This window comes from Pelodiscus sinensis, chromosome 6 (assembly GCF_049634645.1).
Source record: "Pelodiscus sinensis isolate JC-2024 chromosome 6, ASM4963464v1, whole genome shotgun sequence".
In the NCBI taxonomy this organism is placed as follows: Eukaryota; Metazoa; Chordata; order Testudines; family Trionychidae; genus Pelodiscus; species Pelodiscus sinensis.
Genome location: NC_134716.1, coordinates 88,994,886 through 89,010,010, shown reverse-complemented (window position 1 = coordinate 89,010,010; position 15,125 = coordinate 88,994,886). Strand labels below are relative to the sequence as shown.

The following is a 15,125-nucleotide window of genomic DNA, read 5'->3' as shown; positions in this document are numbered from 1 at the left end:
TACAAGTACATTCAGGATACTGACAGAAAGTATCCCATTCTCCTTCAGAAAGTGAAGGTAGAATTTATTGGGGAAACTGGAAAGTGTAGCTCCTCTAATGCCGTTAATTACAATTTCTTTCTATTCATAGCAGGGTTCTCTCTCTCTCTCTCTCCTCTCTCTCTGTGTGTGTATGTGTGTATTTCAGTCTATCGGTGATAACTTTGTTTAGAATGTGCCAGTTTTAAAATGGAATCTGTAGAGACCTCCAAAAGAATTAAATAAAAATCTTCTCCTGTTCTTTAAGATAAAGGAAAGTGGGGACCGTTAAATCTCAAATTTCAGAAATCTCAAAAAGTAGATTTGCTCTTATATCCTGATATACCATGCAAGTCAACTGAGCTTCTAAGGCCCTGATCCTGCAGTTGGATCCATGTGGAACATAGGAACGGCCATACTGGGTCAGACTGAAGGTCCATCTAGCCCTGTATACTGTCTGCTGACAGTGACCAATACCAAATACCCCAGCGATCAACAACAGGAAATCTTCAAGCAATCCCTCTCCCATTACCCATTCCAAGCTTCTGAGAGAGGCTAGGGAAACCATTCCTACCTATCCTGACTAATAGCCGTTGATTAACCTCCATTAATTTGTCTAGTTCTTTCTTGAACCCTGTTAGTCCTAGTCTTCACAACCTCCTCTGGTGAGGAGTTCCACAGACCGACCATGTGCGGAGTGAAAAAAAACTTCCTTTTGTTTGTTTCGAACTTGCTACCTATTAACTTTCTTTGGTGACCCCTTGTTCTTATGTTATGGGAACAAGTAAATAACTTTTTCCTTATTCACTTTTTCCACACCAGTCATGATTTTATAGACCTCTATCATATTCCCCCCCCCCCCCCCCCCCAGTCTCCTCTTTTCTAAAATGAAAAGTCCCAGTTTTTTAAATCTCTCGTCATACGGAACCTATTCCAAACCCCTAATCATTTTTGTTGCCCTTTTGTGAATCTTTTCTAATGCCATTATATCTTTTTTGAGATGAGTCGATCACATCTGTACTCAGTATTCCAGATGTGGGTGTACCATGGTTTTATATAGAGGCAATAAGATATTCTCTGTCATACTCTCCATCCCTTTTTTAATGATTCCTGACATTGTTTGCTTTTTTGACTGCTTTTTTTGAGTAGATCCTTTCAGAGAGCTATCCACAATGACTCCAAGATCTCTCTCTTGAGTAGTTATAGTTAAATTAGTCCCCTTCATATTGTATGTATAGTTGGGATTAATTTTTCAAATATGCATTACTTTACATTTACCTATATTAAATGTAATTTGCCATTTTGTTGCCCAATCACTTAGTTTGGTGAGATCTTTTTGAAGTAATTCACAGTCTGCTTTGATCTTAACTATCTTAAGCAGTTTAATATTATCTGCAAATTTTGCCACCTCACTGTTTATCCTTTTCTCCAGATCATTTATAAATAGATTGAATAGGATTGGTCCCAGTACGGACACTTGGGGGACACCAGTAGTTACTTCTCTCCATTCTGAAAAGGGACCAGTTATAAGTGACTTATTACTTATTCCTACCCTTTGTTTCCTGTCTTTTAACCAGTATCAGACCATGAGAGGACCATCCCTTTTATCCCATGACAGCTTACTTAAGAGCCTTTGGTGAGGGACCTTGTCAAAGGCTTTCTGGAAATCTAAGTACACTATATCTACTGGCTCCCCTTGTCCACATGTTTGTTGACCCTCCCTCCTTCAAAGAACTTTATTAGATTAGTGAGGCTTGATTTCCCTTTACAGAAACCATGTTGACTTTTTCCCAACAAATTATGTTCATCTATGTGTCTGACAATTTTATTCTTTACTATAGTTTCAACTAATTTGCCCGGTATTGACATTAGATTTACCAGTCTGTAATTGCCAGGATCATCTCTAGAGGCTTTTTAAAATGTTAGCATCACATTAGCTATCTTCTAGTCATTAGGTACAGAAGCCGATTTAAAGGATAGGTTACAAACCATAGTTAATAGTTCTATAATTTCACATTTGAGTTCTTTCAGAATTCTTGGGTGAATGCCATCTCGTCCCGGTGACTTGTTACTGTTAAATTTATCATTTTGTTCCAAAACCCCCTCTAATGACATTTCAATCTGGGACAATTCCTCAGATTTGTCACTTTAAAAATAATGTCTTGAGTTTTGGGAATCTCCCTAACATCCTCAGCCATGAAGACTGAAGCAAAGAATTGATTTAGTTCTCTGCAATGACCTTATCCTTTTCTTTAAGTGCTCCTTTGGCATCTCGATCATCTGGGGTCCCACTGGTTGTTTAGAAGGTTTTCCTGCTTCTGATGTGCTTAAAAAACATTTTGCTATTACTTTGTGATTTTTTGGCTAGCTGTTCTTCAAACTCCTTTTTGGCTTTTCTTATATTTTTACACTTAATTGGACAAAGTTTATGGTCCTTTTTATTTTTCTCGCTAGGATTTAACTTCCACTTTTTAAAAGATGCCTTTTTATCTTTCACTGCTTCTTTTACTTGGTTGTTAAGCCATGGTGGCACTTTTTTGGTTCTCTTATGTGGTTTTAATTTGGGTATACATGTAAGTTTGGCCCCTATTATGGTATCTTTGAGAAGTTTCCATGTAGCTTGCAGGGATTTTACTTTTTCTCATTGTATCCTTTGATTTCTGTTTCACTAACCTCCCCATTTTTTGTAGTTTCCCTTTCTGAAACTAAATGCCACAGTGTTGGGCTGCTGAGGTGTTTTTCCCAACACAGGGAATGTTAAATTTTATTACATTATGGTCATTATTTCAAGCGATCCAGTTATATTTAACCCTTGGATTAGCTCCTGTGTTCCACTTAGGACTAAATCAAGAATTGCCTCTCCCCTTGTGGGTTCCAGAACCAGCTGCTCCAAGAAGCAGTCATTTAAAGTATCAAGAAATTTTATCTCTGCATCCCGTCCTGAGGTCACATGTACCCAGTCACTATGGGGATCATTGAAATCCCCTACTATTATTGAGTTTTTTATTTTGATAGCCTTTCTAATCTCCTTAGCATTTCATAGTCACTATCATATCCTGGTCAGGTGGTTGATAATATATCCCTGCTGCTATATTCTTATTCATTTAAGATTTTTAGTTCATTTGATTCTACATTTTCTTTCATGTGTAGTTCCACTCCCCCACAACCTGTTCTGTACTTCCGATATATTTTGTACGCTGGTATGACTGTGTCTCATTGATTATCTTCATTCCACCAAGTTTCTGTGATGCCTATTATAGCAATAATCCTCCTTTAATATGAATCACTCTAGTTCACCCATCTTATTATTTATACTACTAGCATTTGTGTATAAGCACTTGAAAAATTTGTCACTATTTATCTGTCATTTCCTGATGTTAGACCCTTTTCCACTTGATTTTCTCATCTGATCTTACCCATATTTCATCATCTTCCAGCATCTCCTCTTTACTAGAACATACACAGTCTCTATTAATAGACTCTCCCCTAAGAGATGTCTCTGTCTGATCCATGTGCTCCTATGCACCTGTCGGCTTTCCCCCAGCCCATAGTTTAAAAACTGCTCTATGACCTTTCTAATGTTAAGTGCCAGCAATCTGGTTCCATTGTGGGTTAGTTCGAGCCAGTCCTTCCTATATAGGCTCCCCATTTCCCATAAGTTTCCCCAGTTCCTGATAAATCTAAACCCCTCCTCTCTACACCATCATCTCATCCATCCATTGAGCCTCTGAAGCTCTGCCTGCTTACCCAGCACTGCGTGTAGAACTGGAAGCATTTCAGAGAACAGTACCATAGAGGTCCTGGATTTCAATCTCTTTCCTAGCAACCTAAATTTGGCCTCCATAACCTCTCTTCTACCCTTCCTTATGTCTTAGGTATGTACGTGTACTACGACCACCGGCTCCTTCTCAGGCAGCCAAATCGCCATACAGTTCTTCCAGTCATCACAAATCCAGCTGACCAGTACACAGCTCCATTGGGGTTCTGCAAGGGCAGACCAGGGGCTTGTCTTACTAGATAATTTTATATTTGTTTTTCTTGTATAGATTTTAAAACATGGTTTATTTTTTTTCAGTGTTCAATATTCTCTTACACATTGCTTCACTGTACCTCATTATGTTGCCGTTCTTCTATAATATTTGCAGCACACATTGCTTCACTGTACCTCATTATGTTGCCGTTCTTCTATAATATTTGTAGGTCGGCATTATTTTTGACAGCTGTACATTTGCTTCTTACATTATTAATAATTTCATGGTGGTGTATGAATAACTTTGCCTGTCGAAATGAATAATCAGTCACAAAAGTGGATTTGGAAGAAAAATATTTCTAAAATATAGTATAAAGATAATAAAAAGGTCAAAATATATGTTTTGCTGAGATTTTTTTTCTCTTCTGAAGCAATAGGAACACTCAAATTAATATATTATGTGAGAAAGATCTATTATAAAACACTCACTGGTTAAATAATTTTAGGCAGCCAGTTCACTATTCTATGGATGTGTTTCTTGTCTAAAGAATTAACTTAAATTTGAGCTTTATTAGCAAAATAGGATTTTTAAAGCTAATAAGAAATTACAAAGATTAAAGAAAAATAATTATCTGATGGTATTTATAATATTCATGAGAGTAAATTGAGCATGTTATGATATACATTCATACAAAAAGATAGACTTGTTACAAAGGAAAACTTTATCCTGATGCTATACTATTCTTAGCAAGTGGTTTTGGTATTAACATAGAACTATAGATTCTTACTTATTTCCAGTCAATCTTATATTCAAATGGAATTATAGAGCAGCCCATGGCAGTTCAGGTACACATTTCTGAGAAGCTTTTAGCTTAAAATAAATAGGCATTGCTTGTGTAAGCAACAAATATCTTTGCTACTTCTTGTTTGGAACTGGCATGGAGGTGGATTCTCCAGCTCAGTTTCACAGTTGCAGAGGTTAGTTTCTTGAGAGAGTGTGTTTGCGTGTTTATTCAAGATAAAATGACAATTATATTTTTGATGTGGGAAAAAGGGGTGGGGGTGTTTAAAAAAATGTAATTACATTCTTTTATAGTTTGCAATTTTGGCCAACCCATAGTATCCTTCTAACTAATTAAAATAATTAAAAAGCTACACTAGGCCAGAAAATTATCAGTCTGGGCATGAAGGAAATTTATAAGGTTCGACTACCTCACAATGTGACTACTTTTGCTAAAGTTTGACTGACAGTTTGTCTGTGCTCATGTTTAATAGCAGACATATGATTTGAATGTGTAAGTGGGTGAATATGGTAACCTGACGATTTGTGTTTATTTTGGTTCCTGGTGATTGCTCCCTACAACATAATTGATTCATAGGCATATAGAGTGCTTGCGTATGTTGTCAATTCCTACTCCCAAGCTGAATTTGTGTTTTGCTGCATTTGAAATGTAATGGAACTTCCAGTTTATAGGAAAGTGATTCTGTCTTACTCACTCTGAAACATTCTAATAATTTTGCCAGAGTGGAAACAAAGTGTCCATTACCACAACTCCCTTTGAGAACACTTCAATCAAAACAGGTCCAGCCAGGAGGAATAGCTACAGGAGCCGAATGGTTAGACGCAGTAAGAAAACCAAAAAGAAAGAGAGTCTAGAAAGGTGAGTGATAGTTTTGTTTTAAGGCAGATATATTGCTTTTGCATGTGTGTAGTCATGTGTTTATATATGTGCAATCACATCTGAAAAACACTGTTATACCATTACTTTCTGTTCCACACCCATATTTTACCTTCATCCATGTTATCCCATACTCATGAAATCTACTACTCATCCTATTATGCCAGAATGCCCCCCAATTTATCCTTATTTAAATCACTCCTGAAGATGAGCTGTTGCTGCAAGGCACACAAACAGAAACAGAAATGTAAGTGTGAGTAACTGTAGCTGCCTTTTCTTATAGGTTTTCCAGTGCATCTTTGTTTTAAATAACCTCTTTGAGACTAGGGTTGTCCTGATGTGTGTGTCTCAAAGCTTTAAACGTATTGCTGGCTGTGAAGGGACATGCTTTCATAGTAGCTGAGAGAAGACTAACAAACTCCTCTGGGCCTATTCAGTACCAGTGAGGTTTACCTGGAAGGCCTGTCCTGCCTATGAGGGAAGGGGAGGATGTAAAGCTTCAAAGGGAAAGCCTGCTACAGGAAGAGGTGTTCATCAGGAAGCAGGCTGTCCCACCCCAGACAGCACTGACAGGCTTGCTAAGAGGCAGACAACAACATGCCTTACCTCTTCCAAAACTGCAAGATCCAGCTGCAGAGCGATGCACACATGAGGAGGGGCTGGAAGGAGACTCCATTTGGAGCAAGTCCAAAGAAGACCCTGAAAGACTGCCTGTGTGCCTTGTCATCCTGAATTCCATTTATTTTCCCATGGACTCCTCTCTCCCATAAGAGAGGAAAGAGAGGAGAGGACTTTTCTTTTCTTTTCTTTTGTTTGTTTGTTTCAAGAACCTGCTTGGGAATCTGCCAGGAGGGATGGGGATAGGAGAGAGAGGAAGACAATGTAAGGACCTGAAGAGTGGGCTGGGACTCCTGCCCTGCACAAATGGTGGAGAATGTGGGCATAACCACACCTGATACAAGGGGTTATAAAAAAGCCATGAAAGATGGAACTGGAGCAGTGGCATGAGTAGTTAGTAGAATGCAGCAGCAGCAGCAAGCTGCTTAGCAACATCAATTCCAACAGCAGTTTCTGCAATAGTGGGACCCCAGTAGCAAATTCAGACCATACAACAACAGTAACACCTACTGAGGAAACTGTTGGCCCAGCACCAGCATTATCAAAAGGAGACGATGCACCATATAGTGCCAGCGCTATCCCCTCAGGAAGTCCCACTAGATCATGCAAAGGTATTCCCTTTTCAGAACCAGGAAAGCTAACCAAGCTGGGGCTGGACGATGACCCTGAATCCTTCCTATTTATCTTAGAGGATGGTGCTAGCAGCTCAGTGACACCTCCCCCATCCCCCTTTCCCCCCCGACGATGGCCTCTGATCCTGGCCCCATGCTTGCTGGGCCTGGCCCTGGCAGCCCATTGTAATTGGACTTGGAAAGGGCAATAGATAACAAACAGCTAAAGACCTTTATTTTATACCACTTGAGTATCTCCAAGGAGACCCACTGTCGACAATTTAGAACTGAGAGCTATCCCGTGGGTGTGAGACCCCAGACAGTGGTGTAGTAGTTGAGAGAATAGTACTGAAAATTGCACCATCCTGCCTGAGTTCCAAGTCACCCTTACCTCACTTTATTTTCCAGTGCACTGCCTTCTCTCATAAGGGAGGAAAGAAGGAAAAGGACTTTTTGTTTGTTTGTTCCAAGAACCCTCTTTAGGCATTGGTCAAGTTGTAGGAGACAAGGAAGGACGGTGTAAGGATCTAAAGAGGGGCTGGAGGGAACTTTTACCTCCTGCACTGGTACTAAACTATTCTATAAATTTTGTTATGGTCTTAAACAAAGGAATAAGGTACCAAATTTTACACTTATTTATATACAATGAGCAATCTTGCGGCACTTTAGAGATTAACAAATTCATTGTATCAGGAACATTTGTGAGTAAAATCCCCCCTCGAATTCTCATGATACAATATATTTTTTAGTCTCCTAACGTGCCACTGAACTTCTCATTGTTTTTAAAGTTAGACTAACATGGCTACCCCTCTGAGATTCATTTATATATCACTCAAACTTTCTCTGGAAGTGTAGTGCATAATTTTTGGAGATGATAGACTGTGGGCACATTTTCTATCCCATCTGTCTGCAATTCGCCCACTATTCACTTTTGAGGAGGTTATGGGGATGTTATTAAAAGCCAGCATTAAGAGCTCTTTCTGGGATGATGTATTTGTGTAGTGTCTCTCCTGATGAATTCCCTCTTGTTCTCATGTTAGGAGGAGGTCTCTCTTCAAAAAGCTTGCCAAGCAGCCCTCTCCCCTTCTTCATACCAGCCGAAGTTTCTCCTGCTTGAACCGGTCCCTTTCATCAGGAGAGAGCTTGCCTGGCTCCCCGACTCACAGCTTGTCTCCCAGATCTCCTACCCCAAGCTACCGCTCTACTCCTGATTTCCCATCTGGTGAGTTGTTAGGGAGAAAATTAAGGGAGATCAAAATCCGTGTTGCCTTCATGAAGCTTAGGCTATACTAAATTCCACTTGGAATGGTCGCCTATGTGAAATCCAAGTTAATTGGAATAGTTTGATTTCATTTGGATTAAGAAAAAAACATGGTACTAAGTCAAAGGTTTTGGGGCTGGCACAGAAGCACTTAAAGGGAAACTGTCTGTTTGCTTTGTCTCCAAAATTGTAGTATTCAGGGGGGTTTTAAATCTAAAATTAATAGAAAATAAAACGTCACGAATGAATAAATCAAGTATAGCTATTACCTAGGGAAAAATTAGAACTAGTTGAGAGAATATAAAGAGTAAAGGAAAGAAAATTACCTTGGAAAAAGCATTTCTAGCTCGGGACCAGTCTGAGGTTTAATAAATATGGATTGCCAGTCGAAAGCTGGGTGAGGGTACAACTACAGTAGACTTTAAATGTCACATCATTCTGATTTCTAGATTGCTTCACCTGCCCCAGCCACATTTTAATTCTCATGATTTTACTAGCTATAAAAATTAATGTTGTTGCTTACTATTCCTTGCTGAAGATATAAACCATATAAAACTTGGAACCTTTCTTTCAAATGGCAGAAAATATTAGCTTCTAAATCCTGTTAAAAAATAATTGCTAATTTAAATGTACAGTGAAAGTATGTTTATAAGAACTGGGGGCTGCGCCCTGTGCTCACCAGCCTCACTCTTGTGGGGGACTGTCAACCCTGGCTCCCCGCAACAACTGGGAAGAGCCAGGCTGGGGCCACACCAGCCCGGGCACTTTCCCCTCTCCCACTGCACCAGCCCGGGCCCCCCTTCTCCCTCCTCCCCCTGCCAGCCCAAGCCCCCTTTCCTTTCCCCACCTTGCCAGTCCTGGACCCCTTCTCCCTCCTGAACCGAAACCCCTCTGTGCTGACCATCAGCCCAGCCCTTCCACTCTATCCCCATCCCCAAGAGCTGCTGGGCAGTTGGGCCAAGCTGAAGCTGCGTGCGGCCTGGCTCTGCCCACCCCAGCCTCCAAGCAGAGGGGAGGGGCAGGGAGTAGGCTGCAAGCCGCATGGCTCGCTGCTCCCCCACACTCAGGGCAGGACGGAGAGAAGGGCTTCAGGACACAGAGTGACACATGACGTCACTCAGTTGTCCCACAGGAAAAGTCTTCTTTAATATATAATAAGGATGATGTTATTTTAGCATCCAATAATGTGCAGCCTACCAAGCCATGGAATGCTTTGGCAGATAACGCAAATGCTTATCAGCAGGGCTTGACAAGCAGTGGCAAGCCCCGCTCGCCAGCCATGCGGTTTGGTATGCTGCGCATGTGCTGACCGCGCTATGCGGCCACTCCAGGCTAAAATCTACTCACCAGGGGCGAGTAGATTGCCCTAATTGTCGAGCCCTGGTTATCAGTATGTGTTTTGTGTTGCTGCTTCTACTTTAGTTATTAGAGACCAGAGCTGAAGAACTTTGCTAGCTCTATATTTTTTTTTCTTTTTTAGGTACCAATTCCTCCCAGAGTAGCTCCCCTAGCTCAAGCGCACCCAATTCTCCAGCTGGCTCAGGTCACATAAGACCCAGCACTCTTCATGGCTTGGGTCCAAAGCTTGGTGGACAAAGATACCGGTCAGGAAGGCGCAAGTCAGCTGGCAGCATTCCTCTCTCCCCTTTGGCACGAACACCTTCTCCAACACCCCAGCCAACATCCCCTCAAAGATCTCCATCACCTTTACTGGGACATTCAATTGGAAATTCAAAAATAGCTCAGGCATTCCCTAGCAAGATGCACTCCCCTCCAACTATCGTAAGACATATAGTGAGGCCAAAGAGTGCAGAGCCACCCAGGTCTCCACTGCTAAAGAGGGTCCAGTCTGAAGAGAAACTTGCTCCTTCTTATGGCTGTGACAAGAAACACTTATGTTCACGCAAACACAGCCTGGAAGTGACTCAAGAAGAGGTGAATAGGGAATTGTCCCAAAGAGAAGTAATGCTTCAGAGCCTGGAGGAGAATGTGTGTGATGTGCCATCACTCACTCGAGTCAGGCCTGCAGAGCAAGGCTGCCTGAAACGCCCTGTTTGCAGAAAGTTGGGTAGGCAAGAGTCCATCGATGAGCTGGATCGAGAGAAATTGAAGGCCAAGATAGTTATGAAAAAGCAAGATCTTGTTGAGAAAGCAAGCACTATACATGAGCCTAGTTGTGAGTCAGAAAATCCAACTACCGTAAGAGTAGAAGACAGAGACAAAAAAACATTTCAGAAAGCTTTGGAAAGATCACATCATTTTGAAACTAAAATTCCAGCTCTGGAGACTCCGTTAGTAAGCAGCATACTCAAAGACACCTTTCACAAGACTGCAAACATGAGACCAGGTGACTGCACTCCTTTAGATACGCACATGCTGTGTCATGGGCCTCCACTTAATGAATTCAGTCATATCTCTTATGACTTCAAAAGAATTTCCCCTCCAAGTACATTGCAAGATGTGCTACCTCACTCATCTGACAGGCTGCTAAATGGAAAGGGAGAAAACCCAGATAAAAATGCACCAACAAAAGAATTTGTCAAATTTGAAAGAATAGACGGTAAGCTTGCAAATATTGATTATCTAAGAAAGAAAATGTCCTTTGAAGAAAAAGATGATAGCCTCTGCCCAGTGCTAAAGCCCAAAATGACATCAAATGTTCATGAATGCCTTCAACTTAATACAGCAAGACCCATCAATATACAACAGGATTCCTCTACAGTTGCTGATAGCAGAGCATTTATCAGTAATGCGCACACTGCTCAGATTAGCTCAGTTTCTTTTGTTCCTCTCAAAGCTCTGAATGGCCGAGTAGAAACTGGCATGGAAAAATCAGCCCTGATTTCTACTGAGTCTCCTGTCAGAAAGAGTCCATCAGAGTATAAGCTAGAAGGGAGATCGGTTTCTTGTTTGAAACCAATTGAAGGCACTTTAGACATTGCCTTACTGTCTGGGCCTCAGGCTTCAAAGACAGAACTGCATTCATGCATGCTACCAGAAAGTCAAAACACCAGCAATGAGGTGGGCTTTTCCATGCCTCTGTTATCTCAAAGCAAAGGTGTAAAGAGGGAGGCATCCTATCAGAAAGAAGTGTTGTTACCCTGTTCAAAGTCGAGTAAATCTCATCTACTACAGCCCCAGTTTTCACAATCAAACAAGATTTTTCAAAGTGCACTAGCAACCCCTATGACCACAGAACTAGAAACAGAAAAAAAGATTTCCAGCCTAAGTGCTACATGCAATGTTTCTGTCAAGGAAGTTGATCAAAAGAGAGAGGATTCTCATTCAAAACAGAAGGACCATCCGACTGAGGCAAAATTACATATTGTCCAAAATCAATGTGTCCACACTGCCCTAGCATCTGCCACACCTTCCACAGCCCAAAGCACCCCTGAAAAAACTGCAGGGAAAGAGAGGCAAATCCAAATGGAGTTGCCTGTCAGGTACCCAGTGTCACAAAGAAATTATGAATCTTTCCCTGTGAAAGCTGAAGGGATCAGAGATTCATCTATGAAAAAATGTATCCCAGATGCTTTTAAAACAAGTGACTCCAAAATTGTTCAGAGAAACGCTGCTGACTTTGCCATTCCCCTTCAGACACATGGAGCAACGAGAATGCAGGCAGCTGGCTCTAAGGTAGAGTCTAAAGATGACCGAGATCTTCCAAAACAAGTTGCTAAAGATGACATTATCCCTGCTAATACTTCTGTAGAAAGGGAAATGAGCAAGCAGAAAGTGATGGACTCAAAGAGTGAAATGTCTTTGCCAAAAAGGCCTGTACAACCACCAGTTGAGTCTAACACTAAAAATGAGAAATCACTGATGAGTTCCTCCGTGCAGAAGGACAACTCCAAAGATCTGAGAAAGAAGGATCAGAAACAGTCTAGCGCAACACAGTTTCAAACTATGGAGCGAGAGCTACCGAACTTGATTACTAGGCAGCAGTCTAGCTCTTCAAGTTCTCCTTGTGGAAGAGAGATTGTAAACAGGAACTCTGTAATAGATGCTCATGTGCATTTAAGTATACAAGAGCCAGTCAAAGCTACTTCAGTTTACATGGAAAACAGTAATAATAGATCCAGGCAAGTAACTGAAACGTGTTCCTCTAAATCTAAGCATTCTGACAAATTCACATTTGCACAGAAACAGTCCCCTGCATACATAAAAGAAAAAGAAAATGTTATTCAACTCTCCACTGGCTCTCGGAAAGATGGGAAATATGCCAATAAAAATGTGCAGGATTCTCTTTCTTTTGTTCCAGTTTCTCAGAGAAAACTAAACAATGAACACATTCAGGTAGAAAAGCCAGTGGATCTGGAAGATGGGTCAGCACCTTCAATCCAAATCAATAGCAACACTCTTGAAACCAAACCTAAATCCTCTTGTAATGGCCATGCACCAGCAGGCCCAGAAAACTCCAAGCTTTTTCTAGGGCAGGAAACAGCAGGCTTCAGTGAGGCTGCTGATCAAAAGCAACTCTATAAAAGTGAGAAGCAAAACATGCCTCCAAAGTTTTCCACTGTGAAAGAGTCTCTCTTGTTGAACAAACAAGCAGACAAGGGCCCAAGTAATCAGGCCATCACTGCAGACAAAAAACCAGAAGGACAAAAATGCACTGAAGCACTTTATGTTCAGAAGGACAGTGGGAAATTGGAACCCTGCCTTTCCTTTACAAACTGTGATGCTAGGGGGAAAGTAGCAGAAAAGGCAGCAATAGTTAGCAAAGGCTCACCAGATTCAAAAGGGAAGGGGCAAGCTAATCAAAAACAGTTAACAGATGCAAACAAGCAGATTACAGCAAAGCTTTTATCAGCTGCCACTGTGCAGAGTTCATGTCGTTCAGCTGTAACTCCATCAAAACACCTGAATTGTCCACCCAGCTTCCCTGAATGTAGGCAAGAAGCCTCTGGATTGTCTTCAACAAACAATGATCTGTCTTCAACAAAGATTAAAGCAGACTCACCAGAGCTTCCTGTCACCAGCTGCAAGGAACTAAAAAAGCAAGCCACCTCTTCTGCAGGGGATTGTAAAAGAGAAATCACAAAGAGTGTTTCACTGTTGACATTGCATAGCTCTGCTATTCCAGTAGAAGCCCTTCTTCCTGCTTCAAACCTTGGGAGTAAATCTGGAAATCAAGAAAAGCCCCTTTCTGCTAGCAGCACTGTGGATGTAAAGGGAAAAGATCCCAATCAAGCTCAGCCTCCTTCTATAAAAAAACAGAACGTAGGTAAAGATTTATCCAGGTCAGTAACCACCTCTGACCGTCCTAATGCACTTTTATCTGATAAAGACTCAGTGCGCCAGAGGCGAGGAAAGGATGCTTCTCGGAGCAGTCCTCACAAAAAGTCCTCTCAATAGCAGTAACTTGGCAGGTATGACTTAAGGACAATTGTTGATGTGTCTTGACTACCTTCTGAAACCAGCACTGTGTGGTATCTTCAGGCAGCACAGCTTTCATGCCGCTCCAGCAGGTGGCAGGTTGTATAAAGAGAGGACCTTTTTCAAAATGCCTTCCCAAATGTAACCGGTAAAACTGTTTCCATAGAGTATTTGTACAAAAGTACCTTTACAGTTGAGAGCTGTTGAGAAAAAGATGTTCTCTGTAAATATCTCATGCCGTGTTTGGTTTTGAATGTAGCGTATATACATTGCTGCTGATTGCATTGTTTACTATTACCTTTTTTTTTTTTAAGATAGTTGCTTTGCCACTTATATGCCATAATCAAATAGGAAGCAGAATTACTGAAACTCAGATGTAGGATAAACACATGCAAATATGATCTAATGTAAAGGGAAAGCAAATAAGCCACATTTTTACTTCTTAAAAATTCTAGATAGTGTTAAAAACAATAGAAAAAATAGGATGAGTTTTTATGTATATTTTTAATAACCATAGATTTTGATAGTACTGTATCTGGCTAGCTGCTTCACTAAATCGAATGTAAGATCTAATCGGATCTGCCTAGTGTACAGTCCACCTCTCATTTAGAATAGGCATAATTACCGTGAAGGGAGAAGCCTCCATTATCACTACATCCAGTTAAGTAGCATTATCTGATGAAACAGATCATCTTGTCTTTAAGGAGGCTACCTGGGACCTTCACTTCAGACAAGGCTGAAACTCGAAGCATATGTGCTTAGTTTCTGCTGCAATCCTGTCCTGGTTCCCTTTTAGCGCTTTTAAATTTAGGCCTTTATAGAGGTGAGGTGCATAAGTAGAAGCAAATGACTTGCAGTACTATTCCCATCCCTGTTTTTTAATGAATTTAAAGAATATCAATTATCATGGTATATAGGGTTGAGTAACTAGCTTCACGCAGTTTAGCTTTTTTCTCTTTTTATGACAAATACAGTAAAAAGGAAAAAAGTTATTTCATTATCATATCTTCAGAAAAGATCAGGACTCTGATACATTTTAATACATAGCTGGGGCCTTATGTTGTAGATTAAACTTGCTGTTTTTAGCAAGTAATCCCTGGGTTTCACATTCATTTCTAAATGCATTAAGTAGCTCCGGGCATTTCATAACATGATATCTTTATTTGTATGCAAAAAAATATTAAAAAGTAAATACTGTAATTTTAAAAAAGCAGCATTTTTGTAACAAAGGGACCAGTTGGAGCTATTTGGTGCTAGAATGTGACTGTCCTTATTACTTTTGCTAAGCCTTATTTAAATTTTGTATACTGTGGAACATGTTGAATTTGTCTGATCGTTTTAGTGTGGAGTATTTGGTTTGTTTTGAAGGACAAAAGGTAAAGTTTGAAACATGTACAGAAGCACTACAGAAATATCCACACCGATGAGTACTTTTAAATTATTGGTATCAATAAAATGGTATTTTTGCTTATTTGTGTTATAAATATCCATATAAGATCCAATCTACTTATCATTTTCCTCTGCCGTTCCTTTCTGTTTCTAGAGGTATACAATTTTTCCTCAAAGCACAATGTAATTGTGGCTTGGAG

At 40.5% G+C, this 15,125-nt stretch overlaps 1 protein-coding gene across 8 annotated transcripts in view; it reads left to right on the top strand.

Annotated features, from left to right (window-relative positions):
• The window catches only part of MAST4 (microtubule associated serine/threonine kinase family member 4), a 443,735-nt gene extending 428,752 nt beyond the window's left edge, over positions 1-14,983 (top strand). For all 8 annotated transcript variants that reach the window (XM_075932353.1, XM_075932356.1, XM_075932354.1 and 5 more), the window contains 3 exons: positions 5,513-5,649; positions 7,937-8,118; positions 9,638-14,983. In XM_075932353.1, coding sequence (XP_075788468.1) covers positions 5,513-5,649; positions 7,937-8,118; positions 9,638-13,515 — 4,197 coding nt within the window. In that variant the 3' untranslated portion in view covers positions 13,516-14,983. The remainder of the gene's footprint in view (positions 1-5,512; positions 5,650-7,936; positions 8,119-9,637) is intronic.
• Positions 14,984-15,125: the final 142 nt, after the last annotated feature.